Source organism: Lates calcarifer, unplaced genomic scaffold (genome assembly GCF_001640805.2).
Source record: "Lates calcarifer isolate ASB-BC8 unplaced genomic scaffold, TLL_Latcal_v3 _unitig_1868_quiver_957, whole genome shotgun sequence".
Taxonomy (NCBI): domain Eukaryota; kingdom Metazoa; phylum Chordata; class Actinopteri; family Centropomidae; genus Lates; species Lates calcarifer.
Genome location: NW_026115812.1, coordinates 1 through 24061, shown reverse-complemented (window position 1 = coordinate 24061; position 24061 = coordinate 1). Strand labels below are relative to the sequence as shown.

General features: G+C 40.4%; 3 protein-coding genes and 1 long non-coding RNA gene across 8 annotated transcripts; 1 reads left to right on the top strand and 3 right to left on the bottom strand.

Moving 5' to 3' along the window:
* Positions 1-1177: 1177 nt before the first annotated feature.
* LOC108891062 (uncharacterized) lies at positions 1178-4315 on the bottom strand. Of its 3 annotated transcripts, none has more exons than XM_018688183.2 (5): positions 4207-4315; positions 3688-3830; positions 2855-2928; positions 2394-2753; positions 1178-2233 (listed from the first exon to the last, which is right to left on the bottom strand). In XM_018688183.2, exons 3-5 carry the CDS (start codon positions 2901-2903, stop codon positions 2079-2081), a joined length of 564 nt encoding a protein of 187 aa, XP_018543699.1. In that variant the 5' UTR covers positions 2904-2928; positions 3688-3830; positions 4207-4315; the 3' UTR covers positions 1178-2078. The 3 variants fall into 3 exon arrangements, with proteins under 3 accessions (XP_018543699.1, XP_018543701.1, XP_050923620.1); XM_018688185.2 differs by having other exon boundaries at positions 1178-2230; XM_051067663.1 differs by having other exon boundaries at positions 2855-2910.
* A 1885-nt stretch (positions 4316-6200) lies between these two features.
* LOC108891064 (coxsackievirus and adenovirus receptor homolog) lies at positions 6201-8515 on the bottom strand. 2 transcript variants are annotated; one of them, XM_018688188.2, is made up of 4 exons: positions 8319-8515; positions 7513-7586; positions 7049-7411; positions 6201-6795 (listed from the first exon to the last, which is right to left on the bottom strand). In XM_018688188.2, the coding sequence occupies exons 2-4, from the start codon at positions 7559-7561 to the stop codon at positions 6614-6616; spliced, it is 594 nt and encodes a 197-aa protein (XP_018543704.1). In that variant the 5' UTR covers positions 7562-7586; positions 8319-8515; the 3' UTR covers positions 6201-6613. The 2 variants fall into 2 exon arrangements, with proteins under 2 accessions (XP_018543704.1, XP_018543705.1); XM_018688189.2 differs by having other exon boundaries at positions 6201-6792.
* A 340-nt stretch (positions 8516-8855) lies between these two features.
* LOC108891067 (uncharacterized) lies at positions 8856-14142 on the bottom strand. Of its 2 annotated transcripts, none has more exons than XM_018688193.1 (7): positions 14055-14142; positions 10979-11113; positions 10840-10892; positions 10173-10514; positions 10021-10095; positions 9765-9887; positions 8856-9473 (listed from the first exon to the last, which is right to left on the bottom strand). In XM_018688193.1, the coding sequence occupies exons 2-7, from the start codon at positions 11044-11046 to the stop codon at positions 9376-9378; spliced, it is 759 nt and encodes a 252-aa protein (XP_018543709.1). In that variant the 5' UTR covers positions 11047-11113; positions 14055-14142; the 3' UTR covers positions 8856-9375. The 2 variants fall into 2 exon arrangements, with proteins under 2 accessions (XP_018543709.1, XP_018543708.1); XM_018688192.2 differs by lacking the exon at positions 14055-14142 and adding an exon at positions 11895-12045.
* On the top strand, positions 12124-13053 carry LOC108891069 (uncharacterized). The gene is made up of 2 exons (XR_001962235.2): positions 12124-12497; positions 12647-13053. It is a non-coding gene; the product is annotated as an uncharacterized LOC108891069 (long non-coding RNA).
* Positions 14143-24061: the final 9919 nt, after the last annotated feature.

The following is a 24061-nucleotide window of genomic DNA, read 5'->3' as shown; positions in this document are numbered from 1 at the left end:
TGAAGGTCCAGTCCAGTGTGATGTTGTGGTTCTCCTCTGCCTGATAGGAGGTCTGTGTCACATTCACTACAAATGTTCCTGCTGAGGAGACAGAGAGGGAAAGTGAGGAGCAGACAAACTGAGGACTTGTATTATTGATTAGTGATTAGTTAGTGGAGAATAAAGTAAAGGAGGAAACTAACCACAGACACAGGAGGTGAGTTTGATGAGCAGCAGGATCCAGCAGATCATCTTCTCCCTGTGAGAGGAGACAGAGCTGAAGAGACACAAACACATGAGAGTCTCATTTCATTCAGTCATTATCATTCTCCTTTCTCTTTTAATCCGTATATGTATCTGTAACAAAAGCAGTTCTCATGACAGTTTCAAGGTCCCACAAATTTTGCCCCAGCTGCCTCGATGAAAAACAATACAGACGTGCAAATGTAAACTTTCTCTGTGTCTGAGTTTTCTATACGCACCAGCTGTCAGTTGGACATTGAAACATTTCCAGCTGACTACTTTCTCACTATTTCAAATCACATCGTTCTCACTTTTTCTATAACAATAACCTTTAACCTGATGAAAGCAGCAAGAGGCACACAGCAAACAGGGACTGTTAAAGGTTAATTTTGCAGTCTTTATTTTCAGAAAAGTATTATCTGAATCCAGCTGCAGGGCTCATCCTGTTTAACACAGCTAAGCTGTTCCAGTTCTGCCAGTTCCATCTCACCTCTTGTGGGTTTATAAGAATCAAGTGAAAAAGTCCAAGTGAAAGTTTGAGGGCGAACTCTTCATTGTTATTTATCAGTGTTATCTGAAGCATCACAGCTCAGCTCAGATCAAAGTGTTGGAACATGAGGTTTTAAATGTGAGAGGATGAATATCGAGTGTCAGATTCTCTCTGTTAGTCTGTTTATTAAATCACAAGATAGACTGATAACTGGAAAATAAATGTATAAGATAATAATAAACATATAAGATAACTTACCAACAGTGACAGAGGCAGGTAAGTTCTCCTGGTTCACTTTACTTAGCATAAACTCAAATATAATCAACAGGTTTGTGATATGTAGTAGAGACCATCGAGTGCACCTCTGCTGGTTCACTTCACTGACTGAAGTGACAATAGATAGAATGAGTCTCCTGGATACAGGCCCAAACATCAGTCAGACACTGAAAGACACCAACCAGGAAGTGTTCTAAAAATAGTATTTAATTAACATGGTTTGAAAAGAAAAGTTATGAGATCCAGACATGTTGATGCGTTGACTTGAGTATGTACAGTAGGGTGGAGTCAGTTAAAATCGGCCATCAGATAAAATGGATCAGAAAAGGTTGGAACGTCAGAGCTCTTTAAAATTTCACTTATCTTGTGCTGTTGCTACAACACTAGTTAAGATGTGAGGATAGTTTTGATTGGTCTGAGTTTGTTGAGGTTGGTGGGACAGAGAAACTATATGGTAGGTGAGCATGACATAGTAAATTTAACTCTCAATAATAAGGGTGAAAAGTGAAATGTTTATGAACAATGTTTTGACAGGTACTTTGAAATAAACTTAAAAAAACTTAACCACCTTTGAATGACCCACAGGCCACAGAATACTGGGTGTCAACTCATGGTACCATGAGAGCTGTGCAGAGAATAATGGCATCTGTGGTGAAGATGGTTACTTCTGCAAAGACTGTGTTTGAAGGACAAAACCTAACAAGACCTGACTAGATGAGATGTTAAGACCTAGCTACAGGAAATGTTAATACATTTTTGACAAAATGTTTGTGGAGGACACAGTGATACAGGGACAGTTCATGTGTGTTGTCTCTGAATAGTCTTCAGCTCAAACAGGACTTCATCATGGAGGCAGCATGAAGCTCGGTCGTCTCTCAGTTAAACAGATGAATCTTTGGTGTTCAGGGAGGTGAGGTCCTCAGTCAGATGAAGGTCTTCTGATCAGGTGTTGGTCCTCTCTCTCTGTTTGTGTCTCTTAGTGCAGGAAGACAGTGACAGAGGTGAAAAGGTCAGAGGTCAGACTGCAGGAAAAGCAGCCTCGTGGACCAACAGGTCTGTTGAACAGACGTTTACTGTCTTATCAGCAGATTTAGTGAGACAAAGACTTGAAGCAGCGGCGTTTGACCACTAGAGCTGCTGCTGCTGTCAGTGCCATGGCCAGTCCAACATAGAGGATGACCCATCCCTGACTCTCTGGTTCAGGACTCACAGTTGGTCTCTGAGGTGTGGACTCATCAACAGCTGCTGGAAAGGACATTGAAAAGGAAAAAGGGGTTTGTGACACTTTAAATAATACAGCGCTGAACAGCAACACTCCATCAGTAAATTTTGCAGCAAAGTCTGTACAACACTGATAACCACCTGTGAAAAGAGTTTTCTATTGAGTTCTACTGAATCAACTTACCAGTGACATTAAGTCGACATTCACCAGAGCTATCACCATAATTTGTGATAACTCCACACTGATATTGACCTGAGTCCTCAGCCCTGAGTCTGGACACATGAAGTCTGATTCGTCCTTCTCTGAGGACATCTTTGTCAAACTGGACTCGTCCTGAAAACTCTTCATCCTGAGACTTTGAGACCTCAACATCATCATGTAGTTCATACAGGACTTTTGAGGTATTCTGATCAGTTAACAGTCGACAGAAGATAAAAATGAAGTTAGATGAATTGTGAGTGGTGAAGGTCCACTCCAGTGTGATGTTGTGGTTCTCCTCTGCCTGATAGGAGGTCTGTGTCACATTCACTACAAATGTTCCTGCTGAGGAGACAGAGAGGGAAAGTGAGGAGCAGACAAACTGAGGACTTGTATTATTGATTAGTGATTAGTTAGTGGAGAATAAAGTGAAGGAGGAAACTAACCACAGACACAGGAGGTCAGTTTGATGAGCAGCAGGATCCAGCAGATCATCTTCTCCCTGTGAGAGGAGACAGAGCTGAAGAGACACAAACACATGATATCAAAGTTCCAACAAGGAGAATCTACAGTCTGACTTCATTCACTCATCACCATCCTCCTTTCTCTGTATCATCCTGCTCATTACAGACAACTGATTGATGTAAACCACAGAGAGAGAACAGTGTGATCTGAGCTGGTGTCTCCTCCTCTGTACAAACACCTGAGTGTGCGCTGAAGCTCGAAGTGTTTGATTAGAATCAGAACAGGCTCCATAGGCCACCATTGTAAAAGAGACACCTGTAGAACTGTTGACATGACGCCTCCAGCTACAAACATAGTCAATTATGACTCTTTCTATTCTATATCTTAAAGCCATGGACTTTTACTCTTTGTAAAACTTTTCAAAAGTGGACGCTGTGTCACGTGTAAAATCAAAGGTAAAACTGAATCAATGACTCAATGTGATTTCTGGATGTTGTGGTTTAGTGTTGTATTTAGGCTTTGTTGTTGAACACAATTTACAACAACAAGAACAATATATCAGTCTCATAAGGACGACTGACTGGTAAGACACTGTAGGTGAGTTTTCATAGCTCCTATTGTAAGTTTTTTTCAGGGTATTTTAAATTCATAAGTAATTTACCTTATGTATGATAGTTATGTGATCAGTGCTGGCAGTGTCTCATCTTTTTATATACAGCCTATGGTCTCATCCACTGATGACTGAAGTTCATTAAACCTGTCATCTGTTCAGGACAACTACATTTATTCATTCATTTATCTATTCAAGCCTTACACTGTCTCACTAAATCCTCATCATGGGGAAGATCGCAGGTGGAGCTGGTCGTGGTGATGAAGCGGGACCTGAACCTGGAGTTACCGGGGATGCTGATCATCTTCTCCTCCGTCACCCAGAGGCTCCGGTGGAGGACTGTAAACCTGAGACAGTTAAATATATAAAAAGTATATTTCAGACTCTTGAACGTTTAACTAATTACAGTATACATATATGTTACAGCAGCATGCTCATTAGCTTGGCTATTACACATTACATGAGGCTCATGTCCAGTTTGTTCACAAGACTAAGACTAACTTCCGATGTAAAGTTACAGTCTTACTGTTCAGTTCAGATTTTGAGCTTTAGGCTCATCCAGTTGAAAAACTATGTTATGGTGCTTAGTCTTCAGGTGGACAGACAGGTCGCAGGGTAGAGTCTGAATACATAACTAAAACCCCATTCAATGGAGAAAACACTGTCATAGGCAAGAGTTTACACAGCGAGGAGGAAAAAGAACGAGATGATGAAAGAGTTTACCTTCAACCAGAGTCCAGGAGACGAAGAGCAACCGGATTAAAGTCCAGAGAGAAGTGAAGAAGACGAGTCTTTCAGACGAGTGCGCGTGGTACACGGAAACTGACCTTTTTATACCGTAGTTCCACCTACATCGTAGGTGGGGAAAGTATAACCACAGTAAGTCAGTTTCCGTGTACCACGCGCACTCGTCTGAAAGACTCGTCTTCTTCACTTCTCTCTGGACTTTAATCCGGTCCACAGTCCCGTGTGGGTGGACAATTTGGCAATTTGGCAACACGGGCAGTTTCAGCCAATATGAGAGAGAGAGTTGATGTTCTCTCAACCCCACACCCTGTGTCTTTTCTAAGAGCTTTATCTGTCAAAGTGAAACGACTCAGACCTTGTACATTTTTCTCAAACTACAGTTTAAAGATGATATAACTTCATGTCCTCTGTGTGTTGATCAATGAGAACAGGATCAATGATGTGAAGTCTATGAAGGTTCAGAGTCTCTAAAGTTTCATTAGACTCAGTAGAAGCAGCTTCCTCTTGTTAGGATGTTCTCAGTGTTTCTGACGGTGATCAGTGATCTTTAAAGCAGCAGCTTTCACAGTTAGAGCTCAGATCAGTGTTGGAACAGGAGTGACAGCAGGTTATTGGTGATAAAAACAACAGTTCGAAAAAACATCGACGAACGAATTAAACGCTCAGTATTAAAACGTGAAAATTAAACGTCAAATAAGCTCGTTCTGCTCCTCTGAATCCTCAGACGCGGCTCAACATTTTTGGTCTTAAAAAATTTCGTTCCTGGTCTTTGTGCGCCATCAACATGAGCACTGAGACCAGTTCATATGATCAATGTCAACGGACTTCGACACAGAGAGTGAAATCGAAAGAAACTCACACAAGACTAGCTCACACGGAAAAACAACTGTCTGAGTTAAAACTGAAGGAAATGAAGCAGCATGTCTCTGTCTCTGTTGACAGGTTTGACATTTTCTAGATTTTATTTCTCGTTAACTCCTCGGTCTTTGTTTTAAACAATAAACTAACAGAGAACTTGATATTAACCCTTTCACATTAAAAGCTTCCTGTTCCAACACTGAGCTCTAACTGTGTGAAATATCCATCCATCCATTATCTAAACCACTTATTGTGTTAAGGGGCGCGGGGACTGGAGTCTGTCCCAGCTGTCACTGGGCGACAGGCGGGATTCAGCCTGTACAGATGGAGGACCAACACAGAGAGACAAACAAACAGTCACACCCACACTCACACCTACAGGTAATTTAGAGTCACCAGTTGATTCACCTGCATGTGTTTGGACCTGTAGAGAACCCACAGAGAGAACATGTAAACTGCAACACAGAGAACAACCCGGAACTCTCCTGCTGTGAGGCGACGGTACGAACCACTGCACCACCGTGCCGCCCTGAAAAGTGCTGCTTTAAATCATTGGCAGAACCTCCATCAGACTACTTCCTCTCCAGAGCTGTCAGCCTGGTGTAAAACACTAAACTTCTAAACACTGTGGAGCTTTTTGTTCAGACACACTAACAGGACTGTGATCTCCATCCAGAGAAAGCTGCGTCACTCACGAAAATACAAACAGTCACCAGAGCAAACTGAATGAGTGGATATTCTGTAGAATATGAGGGTTGAGTTTCTACAAGTGTGTACTGTACTGAGAGGTAAATGTCAGTCAGTTTGTGAAGTGAAAGAAGTGGCAGAAATGCTGGATAACACATCCTGGTTATTGGTGAACAACAGTCGCTGAGCGTTTCCTCATTCCTCAGGTCGTTTCCTCCTGCACCGCCTCCTCCATCTGTGCAAGCCCCTCCCACATCCGTGAAAGTCACGTGTTCTTTATTCAGTTTCACTTTGACTCTGTGTTCACTAGATCCTCACACACCTTCCAGACCAGTCCACACTGTGAAGGTTCCAGGTTTGACAAATACTCTTAGACATGAAACCATGTGAGGACACACAATGTTTAACTCTTTGATACATTTAGATAAATGTAAATGTTTTTATTGGGACAGTAAAGACAGAGTTCAACAGACACTGAAACTTACATTAGACCTTCAGTGTTCCAAGAAACAAGTTCATTCTCGTCCACAATCAAGTTTTCTTTTCCTCATCAAATATATCAAACAGGTGAACTCATTACACTCCACTGTGTTTCTGATTAGCCAAGTTGCCACTAATCACACATTATGAGGCAAAGATTTTAAACACATTTTTCAGATAAAACACAAAGCCATTCATAGTTCTTTCTAATCTGTTACATTCATTACATATTTTACACATTTGATGAGGAAAGGTAAATGTGTCTCGGCATATGTAGGATTAAAATAGTAACGATAGTGCAGTTCTCTTATCATTTTGTTGCAGAGATGTTAAACTTCACTTTATAGACTTTCAGTTTCTAATCAGCAGATTTAATGGATCGCCTTGAAGCAGAGCAGAGTCTGACCAGTACAGCTACAGCAGCTGCTGCTGCCACTCCTGCTGCTGTCAGTCCCAGTCCAACGTAGAGGTCGATCCTTCCTCGACTCTCTGGTTCTGGTCTCTCAGTTGGTCTCTGAGATTCAGACTGATCAACAGCTGCTGGAAAGGACAGAGAGATTTGTCTGAAGTGAAAATATTACACCGGTACGCAGGTAGAATCTTTCTAAATGGAAAAGAAAGACTAAATACAATCCTAAAGACTTGTGAAAAACTGTGTTGATAAAAGTTAACTCTATCTGACAGGTTGTCATGAAACTTGGGGCAGAAATTTTAGTAATTTTGAGGATCCCCTTTTGTTTCTGTGACATCATCACATATAAAAATAATACTGAGTTCTACTGAATCAACTCACCAGTGACGTTGAGTCGACATTTGTCAGAGCTTGAACCATAATTTGTCTTCACCTCACACAGGTACAGACCTGAGTCCTCAGTCCTGAGTCTGGACACATGAAGTCTGATTCGTCCTTCTCTGAGGACGTCTTTGTCAAAGTGGACTCGTCCTGAAAACTGTTCATCCTGAGACTCTGAGACTTCAACACCCTCGTGGAGATGAAACAGGACTGAGGTTTTCTGATCAAGGATCAGTTCACAGAGGATAGAAACAGAGTCTAGAGAGCGGTGAGTTGTGGTGGTGAAGGTCCAGTCCAGTGTGATGTGGTGGTTCTCCTCTGCCTGATAGGAGGTCTGTGTCACATTCACTACAAATGTTCCTGCTGAGGAGACAGAGAGGGAAAGTGAGGAGCAGACAAACTGAGGACTTGTATTATTGATTAGTGATTAGTTAGTGGAGAATAAAGTGAAGGAGGAAACTAACCACAGACACAGGAGGTCAGTTTGATGAGCAGCAGGATCCAGCAGATCATCTTCTCCCTGTGAGAGGAGACAGAGCTGAAGAGACACAAACACATGACATCAAAGTTACAGTCATGTAAAGTTGGTTTTATCCTCTAGAAGACATCAAACAGTTATAATGAACAGAAACTCTAAGCTGCAGTGACGTATTTCCACCACAAGATGTCACCAGAAGACAAACTCTTCACTCCACCAGTGTTCCAGTTCTACAGAACAGATTCTCCGCTGTATGTTATGTTGTTGTCAGATGTCAGTGAACATCTCACAGTAACAAAGAATCATCAGTGAATATGTTAATGTCTCCTTGAACTGAATGAAGAAGAAGGAGCTCTGATATAACGCTGCTGTGATCTGGATGGTCTCATGTTTTACAGTGTGACGCTGAATTAATAACGTGTTTGACTTCACTGTGTAACTGTTGTTGATAATAACGATGGGAAATAGGAGCGAGCGGAGCTCCGTTATTTAGAAAAGATCGCGTCGTGATTTTTAACAATGAATCAGCATCTTCTCACTGTCGCCATCATATTATGTCAGTGACTATCCTCAGTGCTCAGCAGCAGACTGAAATAAAAATTACAGAGGTTAAAGAAACAAAGCGAAAGCTCCACAACAAGCAGGTTTAGTGAAAGAGAGACAAAAATGATTGAGCTGAACCAGAGCAGAGCTGCAGCCAGAAACCAGCTGACTCACGCAGGACCTTAAAAGGACCATTAAAATAAAACACTGATGATTTTAACCGGATAACAAAATTAACATAAAACTTACCAACGGTGACAGAAGCAGGTGAGCTCTCCTGGTTCATTTTCCTCCCCTTCACATCAGGAAGACATCACTGAGGAAGGAGGAATAATCATTTGTGAGATTCCGTACATTTCCTCTCTAGGAGGCATGTATGGATCTCGGACAATGTTGTAGTCTAGCTGAGACTCTGTCCACCCCACATCCAAATCCACATCCATCCAGGAAGGCGGAGGGGGGGGGGGGGGCAGCCTCTCCCTTATTTTTTTTGGGCTTTTCACTGCTTGCGTTATTGACAGGACAGTGGAGAGGAGACAGGAAAGTATAGTTTAAAAGCATAAAGTTCATATAAAATGTAAATAAATAAATGGAGAGTTTAAGGTCGTTGTCTCTGTGTAAAAGTGATGTTTCAGTCATGACACAGTGGATCGTTTTAAAACCAGTTTGCACTTTGAGCTGCATTAACTGTGACACATGTTGAGACCTGATGTCCACTGATGGACGGTCTGACCGCTCTGACTCAGTTTCAAGAGGCTGCAGACACAAACACACTTATATATAATATACGATATGATAGCACTTTATTAGTGGTACAGGAGGGAATTTTCACTTACAGCATCAAAATATAAAAAGGCATCAATATTGAGAAAGTACAAAACAAGATATAAACAGAACAATATATACAAATTATAAACAAGACATGTATTGCTAGTATTACATGTATGAAATACATATTAATACAATATGAATTACATGTAAAAATATATATTTTAATATATATAAAATAATCTACATATATACATTATTAAATGTCTGAAATAGACACAATATGTACAAACTTTATAGATCAGCAGCTTGTTTCAGTGCAGTGATCGACTTGTTAGCTGTTTGAAGTCTGTACATCAGAGTGAACAAGTGAAGCTGATGTTTCATGGTAAAGCTGCTGTTTAACTGATTAAGAAAGAAAATAAACAACTGTACAAACTCTGCAAACTCTCTGATCAAGGCAGGATTTAATGGACAGGACCTGGACAGAGAGGAGGTGAAGCAGGGTTGTCCCTCCATCCCATAATTCCCTTCATGTTTATTCACGACTGGAGTGGTCAGGAATGTCGACATTAACTTCATCTCTTTGCTGAACAGTCGAGGACTCGGTGCCACAAGTTTCATCTTGGTTTTGATCTGTATGATTGATAGAAGACAACAGTCAGTGGAGATGAAACACAGACACATTTAAAGTTAAAAAGTATTTCATCACTACTAATTGCATGATTGTCAATAGTTAAAACACGTTAATCGCAAATTAATCACACACTTTTTTTTATCTGTTCTAAATGTACCTTAAAGCGATATTATACACGTTTTTAATAGTCTTATCAACAAGAAACGGAAGAAGGAAGTTGCGTTAGCGCATTATCATCACGTCAACTTTGACAGCCCTAGTTAAAATTCAAATCAAGAAAGTAGAAATACCTTTCCGTTGTGGGGTTTTGAGTAATTTTACAAAAGCTGCCACGACTGTTACAGTTTGAAACAGGATAAAAACAGCCAGAAAAACCTGTTCCTTAACTGGGTTTCCTTTTGGGTTTCGGGAACCTGCATGGAGACAGCACACCAGTGTTTGAGTATACAGTACAGATACAGCACATCCAGTCAGTGATGGTGAACTTTAATGAACCTTCAGCAAGGTCAATACACTGGTTACCAAGGTAACAGCCCCTCATCTCACCTCCATGACTTGGCGGTTCAGTCTTTGGTGCATTGTCTCCTCCAGAGGTCCGACTCACGTTCAGAACAAACATTTCTGAGGACGGAAACATGAGTTAGTTTTGTGGCTCCAATCCAGTCCTGCAGGTGGTACTACAAGTCCAGTCCACTCACCTGAGGCCCTGAGCACCCATCGATTCATGGTCCTGTCATAATTCACAGCCAGGTCACACCAGTACCTCCCCGAGTCTTCGGCTGTGATCCCGGACACGTGGAGTCTGATCTGTCCCTCTCTAAGACCATCTCTATCACAGTGGACCCGTCCTGCAAACTGCTGGTGCTGAGACTCTGGGACCTCAGCCCCGTTTATCATCTGATAGAAACCCTTCTGAATATCTGACTGGAAAACACAAACTAAGTTGGTGAGAGACATGTCGGTTTTGGTGTGAACGTCCCATCTGATGGTGACGTTATCGTTCTCCTCAGCCTGATAGAAGGTCTTTCTCTTAAATATCCCTGTAGAGGAGAGAGGGGGACATTATGTAACCTTCTGAACTGAGAATGGCTCAAATTTACAGTGTCAGCTGCAATCATCAACTATTTTAACACGTGATTGATGGTTTCAGTCATTTTTTATGAGTTGGTGCCAAATATTTTCTGGTTCCAGCTTCTCATTTCTGCAGATTTTCTTTGGAATTTAGAAACAGTGGATGAAATATTTTTCAGTTTTGGTCAATTAAACAAGACGTTTACAGACGTCACTTTGGACTCAGGGGAAGATTTTTCACTGATCAACAAATCAATTGATAATGAAATCATTGCTAGTTGCAGCTCTACTGACCACGGACAGAGGAGGTGAGGCTGAGGAGAACAACGATCCAGATAATCTTCTCCCTGTGAGGAAACAGGTTTTATTAGAGGACGGTTAAAGTTGACAGAAGATAATCAAACCTTTCATAAACCAGACTGAAGTCTCTGACCTGTCCCTGAGTCTGTATCTTCTGTCAGTCATTAGGATCCACAAACTCTTCTCCAGGTGCAGGAACATGTTCGAGCAGGTGAAGACAAAGTTTTCCTGCTGAGCAGCTTCCTGGGTTCATCGCAGTCAGACAGACCTGGAGAGGAAACACAATCTTCAGTTCACATCAACACCAGATAAACTGAACCAGAACAACACACACAATGTTGGTCATGTGACCACAGCTCAGGTCATCAAGATTTAGTTCTTCAGACTCAATTTGTTTCAGTGATTTGGTTAAAAAATAATGATAATTAACAATAAATGTATTGTTCAGTTGATTAAATGTGAATAAACCTGTTTGAAGTCTGATTGTTTATAAACTCCTGCACTAACAGCCTGTGTTCAGACTGATTTCACTGCTGTAGCTTCATTTCCTTCTATACACAGGAAAAAAAACCTCAGCAGGTACTTTTCCCTCTGTGCAGAACGTTTCTATGATCGATTAAAACTCAACGATCAAAATGCGCCTGGAAACAAAGAAACAAATAAAAAAAACACTTAGAGAATGTAAAGGTTTAATTTAAGTCATGAGATGAAGGAGTGAATCTGAAAATGTTCTGGTTTTAATCAGTTTTATTATCGGAGTCAACAGCGATTAAAAATCTGCGTCACAGGTAGAAATAAATGCAGGAGAGAGGAAGTAAATAAACAATAAGTCTCACGTTATGTTTCAATGACTTGTTGTTTTAAGCAGGGAGCTGCTCAATTTACTGTTAGTGAATTATTCAATGTAAATAGTCTGGTGACAGTTTTATTCTTTGTCTAAAAGCACACAAACACACAGCACACAGCTGACGCAGCTGTTTGTTTGTGTGTCCGTGTGTTGGATATAAACAGCTCAAACACTGACAGCAGATCAGTCTGTAGTTACTCACTTGTTGGAGGATCAGCGGGATCTTCCACTTTATGTTGACATCAGTTATTTTATTAAATCAACTGAAGGAGCGAACGAACAGCTTCACCTCCACAGACTCTGTTTCTAATGAGGAAGCGTCTCACTTTAACCTGTAATAACCTGCTCTGCGCGTGACAGTGGCGTGAGGCGACGTCAGTAACGTCAGTGACTCAAAGTGAAAGTGAAAGTTTGGTGAAACCCCAGATCAAGACTGAACAGCTGATCAGACCCAGTTTACATGTTTGTTTCTGAAACGACAGGTTTATGTTTGGAAGTTTCAGAGACACAGTTTGACTTTAACTGTTTCTATCAGAGCATTTACTGCTGAGTCAACAAACACGTCTCATGTAAACAACAGTTTGTACCAAGTCTCAATTTAGTCTTAGACGCTAAAACAACATCAGTTTTTCTACCTCCTCGGGATTTGTTCATGTCTTTTTATCCACTGATCTCCTGCTGATCCTGAGTCAGTTCAGAATAATTAACCAGCTGATACTCAGGACTGAAGACTCAGGTCTGTACCTGTGTGAAGTGAGGACAAAGTATGGTGGGAGCTCTGAGAAATGTCAACTCAGCATCACTGGTTAAGTTGATTATTGAGTATTATTTACTAAGACTGACATTTTGAATACAACACAGAATAAGGTGCACATGGAGATAAACATTCAAGCTTACATTGTCCACATTTTCGTTTTAGACTTGAAGTATCAGGTATTTTTATTTCCTTCACAGCAGCTGATAAGCCCAAACCTAAGAGATCACCTGTGGTGAGACCAACTGAGACCAACTGTGAGACCAACAGCAGACAAGTGGAAAAAGATTAGGTACAACTTGGGACTGGCCTTCATATCAATTCTTTGCTTTGTTGTGGTTTGCTTTGTGCACCTTGGTTAAGAGAAAGAATCTGTGGCATCCAATGAGGAGGCTGCAGACTGGAACTACCCCTCCCTCTACTCAGAGGAATCATTAAGTCTGTTCAGTCACTGTTCACTCCGTTCTTCTCCAATCAGTTTTAATCAATCATCAGTGTGGAGTCATTATTTAATAAAAATGTGATACTATTGTATCTTAATTATATGACCAATAAACTGTCTTTCCTAATGTACTACTTGTAAATAAATAATTCCATATTCACATGAGTGAAGTGGATATGACTCTTCTCTGTTCAACAGCAATAATGAACTTTAAAAAATACCATTGCCTTAAAGGGCACATAAATGAAAAGACACAGACAAGAGGTGATTCACTGTTCAGCTCAGTCGGCTGTATCACATGAACAGAGGAAACAAAATGAAACTACTGTGCAACATGCTGCCATTTTGTTAAAGTTAAAGTACAGTTTGCAGTAAAATCAGCAGTTTTCAATCGACCTCCAAGGGGACAATGTAGCTTACACGAAGTCATAAAACATTTAACAGAAGCAGGTTTAGCTAATCATTTCAAATGTATTAAAGGTGTTAAAATGCCCCATCACTATGATGAAAACTTTTCCGCTTTAAACTTCATCTTTATTTAATTATATTCACCTTAAATCCATCAACATACCGAAAAAATAAATTTCCAAACATACATTTGGCAAATGTCAAAATGCTCTTACAATCAAAGCTGGCCATATACACAAGGAAAAAGCAAAACAAATACAAGACCTGTGTGATTCTAAAGAGAGTCTAGTTAACTCTAATTAAATCTAAGTATTTCGAGTTTTACATATAAGAAAATAGTGTTGTCTAACTCATGATCAATAGGAATAAACTACAGCTCAACTTCTGACCAGAATGAACAACCCTGTGGTCAACAGAGCCCCCTGGCCTCCAAACCGCGCAACTGCAGTACTGAAAACGGCCACATGGCGGAACTAACAAACAAAGGACAGGTGTAGAACATCATGAATGAATCACCAAACGTTACAAAACATTCAATGTTAGACATATTCCAAAAAATGATACCCCTGAAAACCTCAGGGGAGTGAGATACATTGGCAAGAAATACTCGACCATACCCCTATGTTCTGAGCCATGTACATGGCAAATGTAAACATAAAACACTCAAAGGAACGATTTCTGGACTCATATTAAAACAGATAATATTTATGCCAATAATATGCTGAGTCTACTGTTAGCAAAGACGGGGTTTAACTCACGTTTGTGCATGAACGCACACGCCATACATTCACTACTGCTGCACATGGAAAATGCGCGAATGACGACGACTCTTGAGGAAGTATGACATCATCAACTACGGTAAGTGCGCAAGGACCAAACTCCGAAAACTCTCTACAGAGTGGTGCCGGGATGACGTATCTTTGTAGGCCAGCCCGGAAGTTAGCATCACCCTGGTTCCCTCGACAAAAAGGCAATTGGATTTTTCCATTGGTTTTTGGATTTATTTATAAATACATTAAAAAAAAACATAAGAAAAAGTATAAAAGTATATTCACATATGTATCAGGGCTTGACATGTTAGCTACATTTATGCTAATAAACATAACACAAAATGCGGCTGTCTGCAGTAATAGTCATTACTGTACAACAGCCGTGACAAGAGGCATTATGTTTTCAGGTTGTCCATTCAACTGTCCCATTCACGTGAACATGATAATTCAGTAACGCCTTGGGGGATTTTCTTCAAATTTGGCACAAATGTTCTTTTGGACTCAAAGATGAGCTGATTAGGTTTTAGTAGCATTAGGTCAGAGGTAGAGAACCATCAGGTTTTTGATTTCCCTCCATCACTTGAAAATGCTACAATCTACAGCTGCTGTAGATTCTTTAACAGGAGAACCAGTCCTGTCCTGAGGCTTCCAGCTGGTGGATTTCTCTTCAGAGCAGCAGGGGGCAGCAGAGTTTCAGAAAGCAAGAAATCTGAAATGTTTTTATTCACAGTAGGTGCCACTGCACAAAGTACAACAGTCCAGCTGCCACTGCTGCCAGTCCCAGTCCAACATAAAGGCAGAATCTTCCTCTGCCTGCTGGTGTTGGATTTGGTTTCGGGGTTAGCAGTTTGGGCTCATCAACAGCTGCTGTAAAAGACATAAAAAGTGTATCTGATTCATCTGAAGATGAAAACACGTGTGATGGATAAGATAGGTCTACCAAGCAAAAACACATTTCAAATAAAGTCAGTATTAGAGACAGACATTAAAATGAATGTCAGTCTATTCAAAGCTAAGTTCCACTAAATTTCCTGATTGTGCAGGTTCCTGAAAACAATCCCACAACAAATGCACTATTTCCTCCTTTTTGTTTTATTAATTCTTTAAATATTCATGTAAAGATTTCTGTCTTCAATATGAACTAAAGCAACTAAATATGGCAACAAGCATCAGACAAACTGCTGAATATATGAGCAGGTACATGTACCAACCTCTGTCAACTCACCAGTGATGTTGAGTGAGAAAGCTTTGACCTTCTTGCCAAATTCAGTGGCCATCCTGCAGAGGTAGCGACCCGAGTCGTTAGTCCTGACTCTGGACAGATGGAGTCTGACTCGTCCTGTACTGAGAGCGTCTTTGTCACAGTGCACCCGTCCCATAAACTGCTCGTCCTGAGATTCATTAACACTGCTGTCCATATGATAAAAAACCTTTAGCTCAGGAAACAGCAAACAGTGGATCTTAAGTGAGGCGACTGAAATGTCAGCTTCAGACGAGAAGCGCCATTCCACTGTGATGTTGTTATTTTCCACTGCGTGACGGTGTAGTCCTGTGCTTTGAGGCGAAAACATACCTGTGGAAAGGAGAGGGAGATAGGACGTAGGTTAGAGTTCACTGATGCTCTAAATGTTGTATCACAGGCAAACAGAAACTTAAATCACGGTGTAATTCATTGAGACTTGATGCAGAGAAACAGAAAGTTCATGCTGCTGGGTGTACTCAGAGTACAGTGAGTCATAAATAACAATATGACTCACAATGATCATCGTATTTCACATCTACCTACGGAAGTCATTCCAGTGCTGATTAAGTGTGCACATTAAAGGATTTAACTGTCTTTAGGGTATAACTAAATCATATTGCTACTTGATAATCACTGATTTAAGATCAGTTCCAATTTCCCTTTGACCCAACCCTGGTAGTGGCCTTTCAGAATGGATCAACAAGGGGTAAGAGTTCAAATCTTTATCTAGAGAACTGGACACCAGTCTGCACCTGAAATCCCTCCATTTTGAGGGCCGTATGGACGGTGCGATGACTGCGACCTTTCGAGGAAAAGGGACATTACCCTATGCAAAACAAAGGGCAAGAGCCAACTTAGGGTTGCTTTGAACTAAATGCTAATGCTAGCATGCTAACATGCTGCTCGTGGTTTCTGCCTCTTAAAAGGAAGTTTTTCCTTGCCAGTGTTGCCTTGTGCTGCTCATGGTGGAAGATATTGGGTCTCTCTTTGTAAATATTCTAAAGAGTATGGTCTAGACCTGCTCTATATGAGAAGTGCATTGAGAAAACTTCTGTTGTGATTTTGTGCTATATAAATAAAAATGGACTTTGACTTAACAATCCATCCAACAGAAGTTGAGATATTTCAGTCTGCACTGATTGACTGCCACTGGTTTGGAGGATGTAACTACCTAAAGTCCAAATATCAGAAAGCATGACTCCTTTGAAGTGAGAATAATATTTACATTTTCTTTATGTAAAATGAACTAAAGGTGTAAACTCACCACAGACAAAGGAGGACAGGGTGAGGAGCAGTAGATTCCTGCACATCATCGTCTTCCTGTGAGAAGAAAACATGAACGCATGATGGCAGCTGCAAAGAATTTCCACAGAATAGAAAGCAGAGAGCATTCAGTAATGACAGCGCTGGTATTTACTGTCATTCTTTCAGCACACTCTGTCGACATAGCAGTTACTCAGGTGGAATCTTGTGATTTATGCAGTGGGTCAGAGTCATGCATCAGTCCACCCTGCACACCCTTTAGCATGGATTCATTTCCACAGACATACACACAACTTTTCTCACACTTCACTGTTACAGCGAAAAAGAAAAAATAATATTCACACATGAGAAATAATTCCTCACCAGCAGACTGAGTCCTCCTAAATCACTTTCCTGCAGATGTGCACAGTCTTCTGCTAGTTCCAAGATGAGCCTTTTCTTTTCCAGTATATTCCCACGTGAATAGTGCTGCATTTGTCCTTCGCGTGCTGCAGCATCTGTCTCAATCAGATGTTGTGACTGACGTGGGGACTCCCAGGTGAATATGTAGCCATACATGGGCAGGTAGCAGAAGTCCCGCCCACCCTGCGCGTGTGAATGAGATTGTTTTTACCGGAACAACCCCCTTGTGACGAGACTGGAGCGAGAGAAACAGACAGGAGTTCCCCTCGTGCAGACAACACCGAAAAAAATGATGTTCTGTATAAATAATAAACTAACGACGCGGAAAGAATAAACGTTATGAAAAATACAGGGAAATTAAAGCAACATTTTGCAACTATTTTACCTTAAATCATCAACTTCTGAATCATTGCGATGTTTGTTAAACAGAGTTTATTACTGCCGCTCAGCAAAATGACATTTTGTCGATTCCAATATATTTACATAGAACTGATGTCAGACAATCTGCAATAATATCTCATATATCCTATCCATATCCTAAAGCTTTAAAATATCTTCCAGTTATTTATCGATAAAATGAGAAAATATAAAATAAAAACATTGGCATTGATGCAGAATCTATATATCCACTCATATATTCAAATCCATTTAATGCATATTCCTGCAGTATGTTTAGTATGAGCGTGAATGTACGTTAACTCATCTGTTCATTAAGGCGGAAACATGCAACTCATGCAGCACATAGCACTTTTGCAGAGGAACTCAAGAGACCAAAATAAACTGTTCCCGAGTCGGAGTGAGGCAGAAATCTACGAAAGTTCTTACCAGAAATTCAGGCATTGGGTTTTTTTTTTTTTTAACCTCTACGTGGCCTCTCCAGTTCTTCCTGTTAGTCGCAGCAGCAGCAGAGTCACACTGACTCAGCTTATAATCAGATAGTGCTAGAGGGGGAAATACTGAAAGGTATAATGGTCCCAACCCTTGGATACAGTCGCTTAACAGCATAACACTGACAAAAACAAAAACATTATACAAACATGACTGCCCCTAACAGACTACCAGACAAATATCTAGTGAAGAGAACACGCGTCACTCCTGGTTGTATAAATCACACGTGCTCAGTGTTTTTGTTAGAGAAGTCAACCAGACTGAAACATGTCAACTGCTGTTTGATAGATAACCAGATATTCAGTCTCAATTAAATATTATATTTCCAACTGTTTCACTTTGAAAACATTTGTAGTGTTGTACTCATTTACCTCGAAAACTTGCAAGTTGTGTCTAGAACTGTAAAAGAGGGAAGTTCAAAACCAGTCTACACTGGTTCACATCCTCACGGATATTGTGACTGTTAGAGTTTCAGTCTTGGAAAGTCTAAACGATTGAGCACAGGATTCTGAAGTCATTAAGATGAGACATGAAGGGTTTTTACCGTGCTCCACTGATTAGCTCATAAACACATTTACAAAGTCTTGGGCTGACAACAATCAAATCTGGATTTGGAAAATGATTCAACACCCAGTGACTGCAATGTCAACAGCAACACAAGGTAAATGCAAATAAAATACCAAGCTGAGAGGGAACCCCACACTAGAAGCCTCTCCCTTCTGATGCTTTTAAGCACCTCATTGTTTGCTGCTCAGGTAGCAGCTGATGTTGTAAACTGTCAGGGTGAGTCTGAAATATTTAAAGCACTCAGTGAGCTCAACAGTGTCTTTATTGCTGCAGGTGGAGCTATGGGTGGAATGTTAATTAACAGTTACAGGTGATTATTCTTTAATGTGCAGGACATGGTCATTAAAGATGATGAAGTCACTAAAATAAAGTTATTGTAAGTAAGAAGTGCAAGTTACATTTCGAGTACTTCCAAACACACTGACTTGATGTGGTTTTAGTTTTTTATTTCTACATCTCTTCTCTTATTTCTTATCAAAGCTGCTTTAGAGGAAAAAATAATCTACTTGGTTAACTCAGACCTCAGTACTACGTGCAGAGGCAGGATTGAAGCCAACGTTCTCCCATTTTATGTTGTTGTACAACTGTGTTCATGGTGATATGGATAAATGTAATGTAAGCATTCATTTCTGTTGCTGTTCTGACCTCTACTCACACTGAACGTTTTATTTTCCAACCAAGGAAACTTGTCTTTTCAAAACACTCATCAACCTTTGACTGTGAGTAAAACAGTGCTCTCTGATCCTGTCATTCTAAACCAGCCTACGGTTTACTGTAGCTGATTACACAGAGTTAAAGAGAAAACAGGAGGAATTTGTGAATGACACTGGTGTGTAGACTGTAGGTTATTGTCAGGATGAGTCTGAAATCTTTTTTTAAGGTTTAAGGCTTTTTTGGACAAGACAGTGAATAGAGAGAGTAGGGGAATAACATGCAGCAAAGGTCTGGCTGGACTCAACAATTTCAAGAGTAATTCTGAACCTGTAGATCAGTTAAAAAGACTTGGAAGTCAGGGACAGCGAGAGCAGAAGCCGGGGATTATGGGTAATATACACTGTTCGGCCGTGTTTCAGCTCAGTAAGTTGGATGACACTGTCGGCGCTCCAGTCAGAAGATTGATAAGCTTTGTTTTCAAAGCAATAAAACCACAGTAGAACCACAAAGAGTGCGAGGTGTTAATTCATTTATTCACTGCTGAAGAGTCAACACTGTAATCATATTTCCCCCCTCACAGAATCAATGAAATAATTCAGCAGTAACATCACATCCATCATGTGAACAGATTTCATCACTGCAGGGTGATTACACTGGAAAACTGTGACATGACATTATTCTGATTTGTTAATCATCAGGACATCTGATTCGTCCCACAGTCCACCACGTTTTTCACTATTCCAGCAGGAAACATGATGTTTAAAACAACAAGGCTCTGCTGCTGGGGAGACTAAAACACAGACTAATATTTAGCGATAACTGTTGACTCCTGGTGGATTTGGCTTTTTCTTCAATAAAGATAAAAACTATTTCTACTTCTTTCGAAATATATTCTTATGGTTTTTCATTCCTGACGGAGAAATTTACAGAGCCTGTGATCTTAGTTTTTATATCTACATTTCTTAGAGACAAAGGAGGAAGGAATAATCTAATTTACACCTCAGTGTGTCTAGTCGATCAACTTCATATTTCTCCAATCCCACATTCTTCCCAAGAAGCTGGATTGAAGCTAATGTTACCTGATTTTATGTTGATGTACAATCATGTTCACAGTGCTGGATAAATGTAAGTAATGCATTTAATTCCATCTCTGTTCTAGTCTGTACTAATGTGTAATCTCACCGTGCGTGACTATAACAGTCATTTAAAAATGAGTGATGAGCAAGAGACAAACTGAACTTCCCACTGCTTCTGTATTTGAGTCATCTGTGACTTTCAGTTTCACAGTATCTGATTACACTGTACAGCCACTATTCTCACACCTCTGTTTTTTTGTTTTTCACCAAATAACTGCAGCGATTTGAAATTTAAAAGCATTGATCTATCTCACCAATATGTTCTTCATACGAAAGATAATGCCACTTTATAATAATGCATGTTTTTCTAAAGTGTTTATAAGTTGTCACTGTGGCGTTGAGCAATCGTCAAAAACCAAAGCCACAGAGGAAACTGAGGTCATGTCCTTGCAATATTTCTGGGAATTTGGGAGGTTTGAAGAGTTTGAAGACTCCTTGGTTACACTCATATTAAACATGGTTGGTTGTTAAAGGCTTGTTTTCAATTGATTGGATTAAAATAAAAATGGATTTAGTGTTCTCCACCAGCACAAAGAAGATTTTGGTAAAACATTTGAGCAACAATGTCAGGAAAGAAAACACTGAAGTGACCAATAAGTGTGAAGGTTTGTGAGTCTGACAAAATAAAACAAAAATTAATAAAACAAGAGTTTGGTTAGTGACTGGTCCTCGGTAAGAGGAGTTCTGCTGGAGCCAGTGATGTCAGTATTTCTAAAATGTTGATCAAGATCTATTTTGATCTCAATGACACCACTTGTCCATATATAGTTAAATAACAGATCAGTGAATGACTGTTTTGATTCATGACAACAAAGAACAACCTAAACAGAAATGTGATTATTATTATGTTGCTGTCAGATTTCTCTTGACAGTGTCTACTGTTGTTTTACAGAAGGGAAAAATCCAGTTTTGTTAGAGGGGGAGGAGCTGAGGTGGGACGAGTACGAGGCTGCCACCACTCTGTTTGTTTTCTAAAGGGTGTGTAAGTTGTCACTGTAGCATTGATTAAAGAAGCTATTTGTGAGTTTTGCTTTCACTACATAGCCAACGTCAGCATTAACAGCTGTTTTCTTGCCAGTCTAGAGCATCAAACTTTGTTCTTTTACTTGCCGAGAGCTGTTAACGCAAAGGTTAACTCTTGTCTTGCTTCTATCTGTATCTTTTCTCTTACTGATGGCCAGTCCGGCCAGACTGTCTCATCACTTTCTGATATCAACTCACTGTAGCGTCCAGACTGCCCTGAAGAAATAGTGCTGCTCAGAGGGCATAGTATAACCTTTTGTTTTATAAATGAAGCAATGGTTGAAGCAGTAAAAACAGCTGTTGATGCTAATGTTAGCTACGTAGTGATAGCAGAACTCACAAATAGCTCCATTGATGGTCATTAAATCCTCTAATAGGCCTGACAGAGAGTGTAATCGGCAGAAACACCTGTTGATCGAGGCAAAGACAAATCCCATGTATGTACTAACCCATGTAAGTACTGCCCAAAAAATATTAAAAAGACATCACTTTTCCAAGGGCTGACATGTTTTTTTCATTACCCAGAACACACACACACACTATAATTCATTTTAACTCAATCCCACATAAAACTGTTCTGCTGCCCCAAATACTCACTACAGCACAAAATGTGGATTATTCCATCACTGCAAATAGTCCCTGACAAAAACACTGCTTCCACTTGTTTGAGTAACACACTAAAAACTACAGTTACTGGCAGTTATAGGAAATTTCTGAGGCTTGCTTAAGAATAAAACTATATATCTGTGACCCCTTTCAAAGTTTTCAGTATGAACCATCAGGCTTGAAACTGAAAGCCACAAATTAACATGTGGCTTTTCCATGGGTTTTGCTGACAGCAACAAAATGCAGAATGTAACCACAAGTATCCTCTGAACCTTAAAATCTTTACTTATAAACCCTTTAAAATTACATTTTATTGTAAAGTGGCACCAAGACAGAAAATAGATTACCTCTACTATAGAATGAGAGGTCTAACTACTTCTCATGAAGGGAGTAATGTCTGTTTTAAGAAGTGTTTTTGAACTGTGTGTGAGTGTGCATGTGTGTTCGTGGTTTCTAGCATTTCTCCTTCTCTGTGACATCCTCCCATCATGCCACGCTTCCCTGGTGTTCCTCAGGGCCTTGGTCCTCTTGGGGTCCACCACCACGTAGTCCACTCGTGTACGCTCACCCCCGTGGACGCTCCTCGCCACCTTCAGCCTGCTTGTTGCCGCCGCTTCCACCTTCTGCCGTACAGCGTTTCTGGATTCACATACAGACACACACACACACGGAAAAAAAAATTTATCACTTCTGTTAACTTTTGTATTGATCCATTGCAAGGAGAGTTTCAAAAGAAAACTGTGGAAAAAAAAAGAGATGCATCCAAGGGCAAAGCAGATATACTAATATTACAAATTGTACAAATCTATAAATGTATAAAAGCATAAAAAAAACACATTTTAAGTGAAGCAAAATATTAAGTACACAACAGATAAAGACAGTGTTTACATGGTTTTTATGAGTCACATAAGTATGGGAAAAAACAGTGGTGACTCCGGTGCCCCCCGTAGTGGCAACTACTAGAAAATGATATCAAAATAATCCATACAGACATACAGGATAGCACATATGAGAGAGAGAGAGAGAGAGCAGTGTTACCTGTCTTGTTGGTGTTGATCGCCCAGTGTGGAGATCGAGGTCCAGGTACTCTACCTGTTTGTCACCTCTGGCTCGCCGTAGCAAAGGGCTACTGACTCCGCCCTCTGAGGCCCGGTGCAGCATAAGCCTCAGAGACTACACACACACAAACGCACACAGGCAGATTTTAATTAATTAGATACAAATAGAAAATAGGAGATGAAGACAGGAGGAAAGAAGTTTATCAGCATAGGGAGGGAAATGTACAATACTTTTAGAAGTTAAAGACAGTAGAAAGAGAAGTTAAAAGTTGACACAACACTGATATCATCATCAACCAGCTGCTTATTTGCACCTCCAGCAGTTACAGACCAACATTATTATTATTTATTTGGAGTCTTGTTTGTGTTCACCCGTTGAGTGTATATCCAATAAGTATTCTTCTTTTAGCTCTGTTTTTCTTCACCAACTCCTCAAATATTTAGCTGCTAATGCTTCACTAGGTTCACTGGCTATGTGGTGTTAAGCTCACATTATCACATTGTCACTTATGACTTTGTTATTTTAAAAATAACGATTTTTGATTCTTTCAATAAAAACAGAGGAAACAGAGGAAGAGGGAAAGAGGCAGCGACACTAAAATGAATAAGATCTGAGAGAAGGTGAGAAATGAAATAAAGATGGAGCAAAGGGAACATGATAAATGGGAGGGAGTACATAAAGAAGAAAGGAAGGAAGGACAGAGGAAAAGAAGAAAATCTGAAGGGGGGAAAAAGTCTTACCTGCTCCCAGCACTGAAACTGAGGCCGGAGGTCCTCATGGCGACGTAGCTGTCATCGGGGTCATCTGAGTCGGAGGAGGGCGACGAGCTGTGAGAGGAGCTCGGCCTGACTGACCGACGACTGGATGGACTGACACACACAAACAAACACACTCATCACATGAACACCTACTCAGGTCAGTGGCGTTAACTTGCAGTACTCATTCACACCACATGAGGGCAGCAGAGTACAACATTCACTCCTCTCCCTGACTGTGTTTTAGAGTAAATATTGAGGTGTTGTGTAGTTTTCAGTTGACGCGGCAGTAAAACATTGAACCACTACTGCTGTCAAACACACACATAAACACCAGCTTACTCTCGTGTGAAGGTTCTGGTGACAGGTGAGCGGACAGGGGCGGGACTTCCTGCCAGT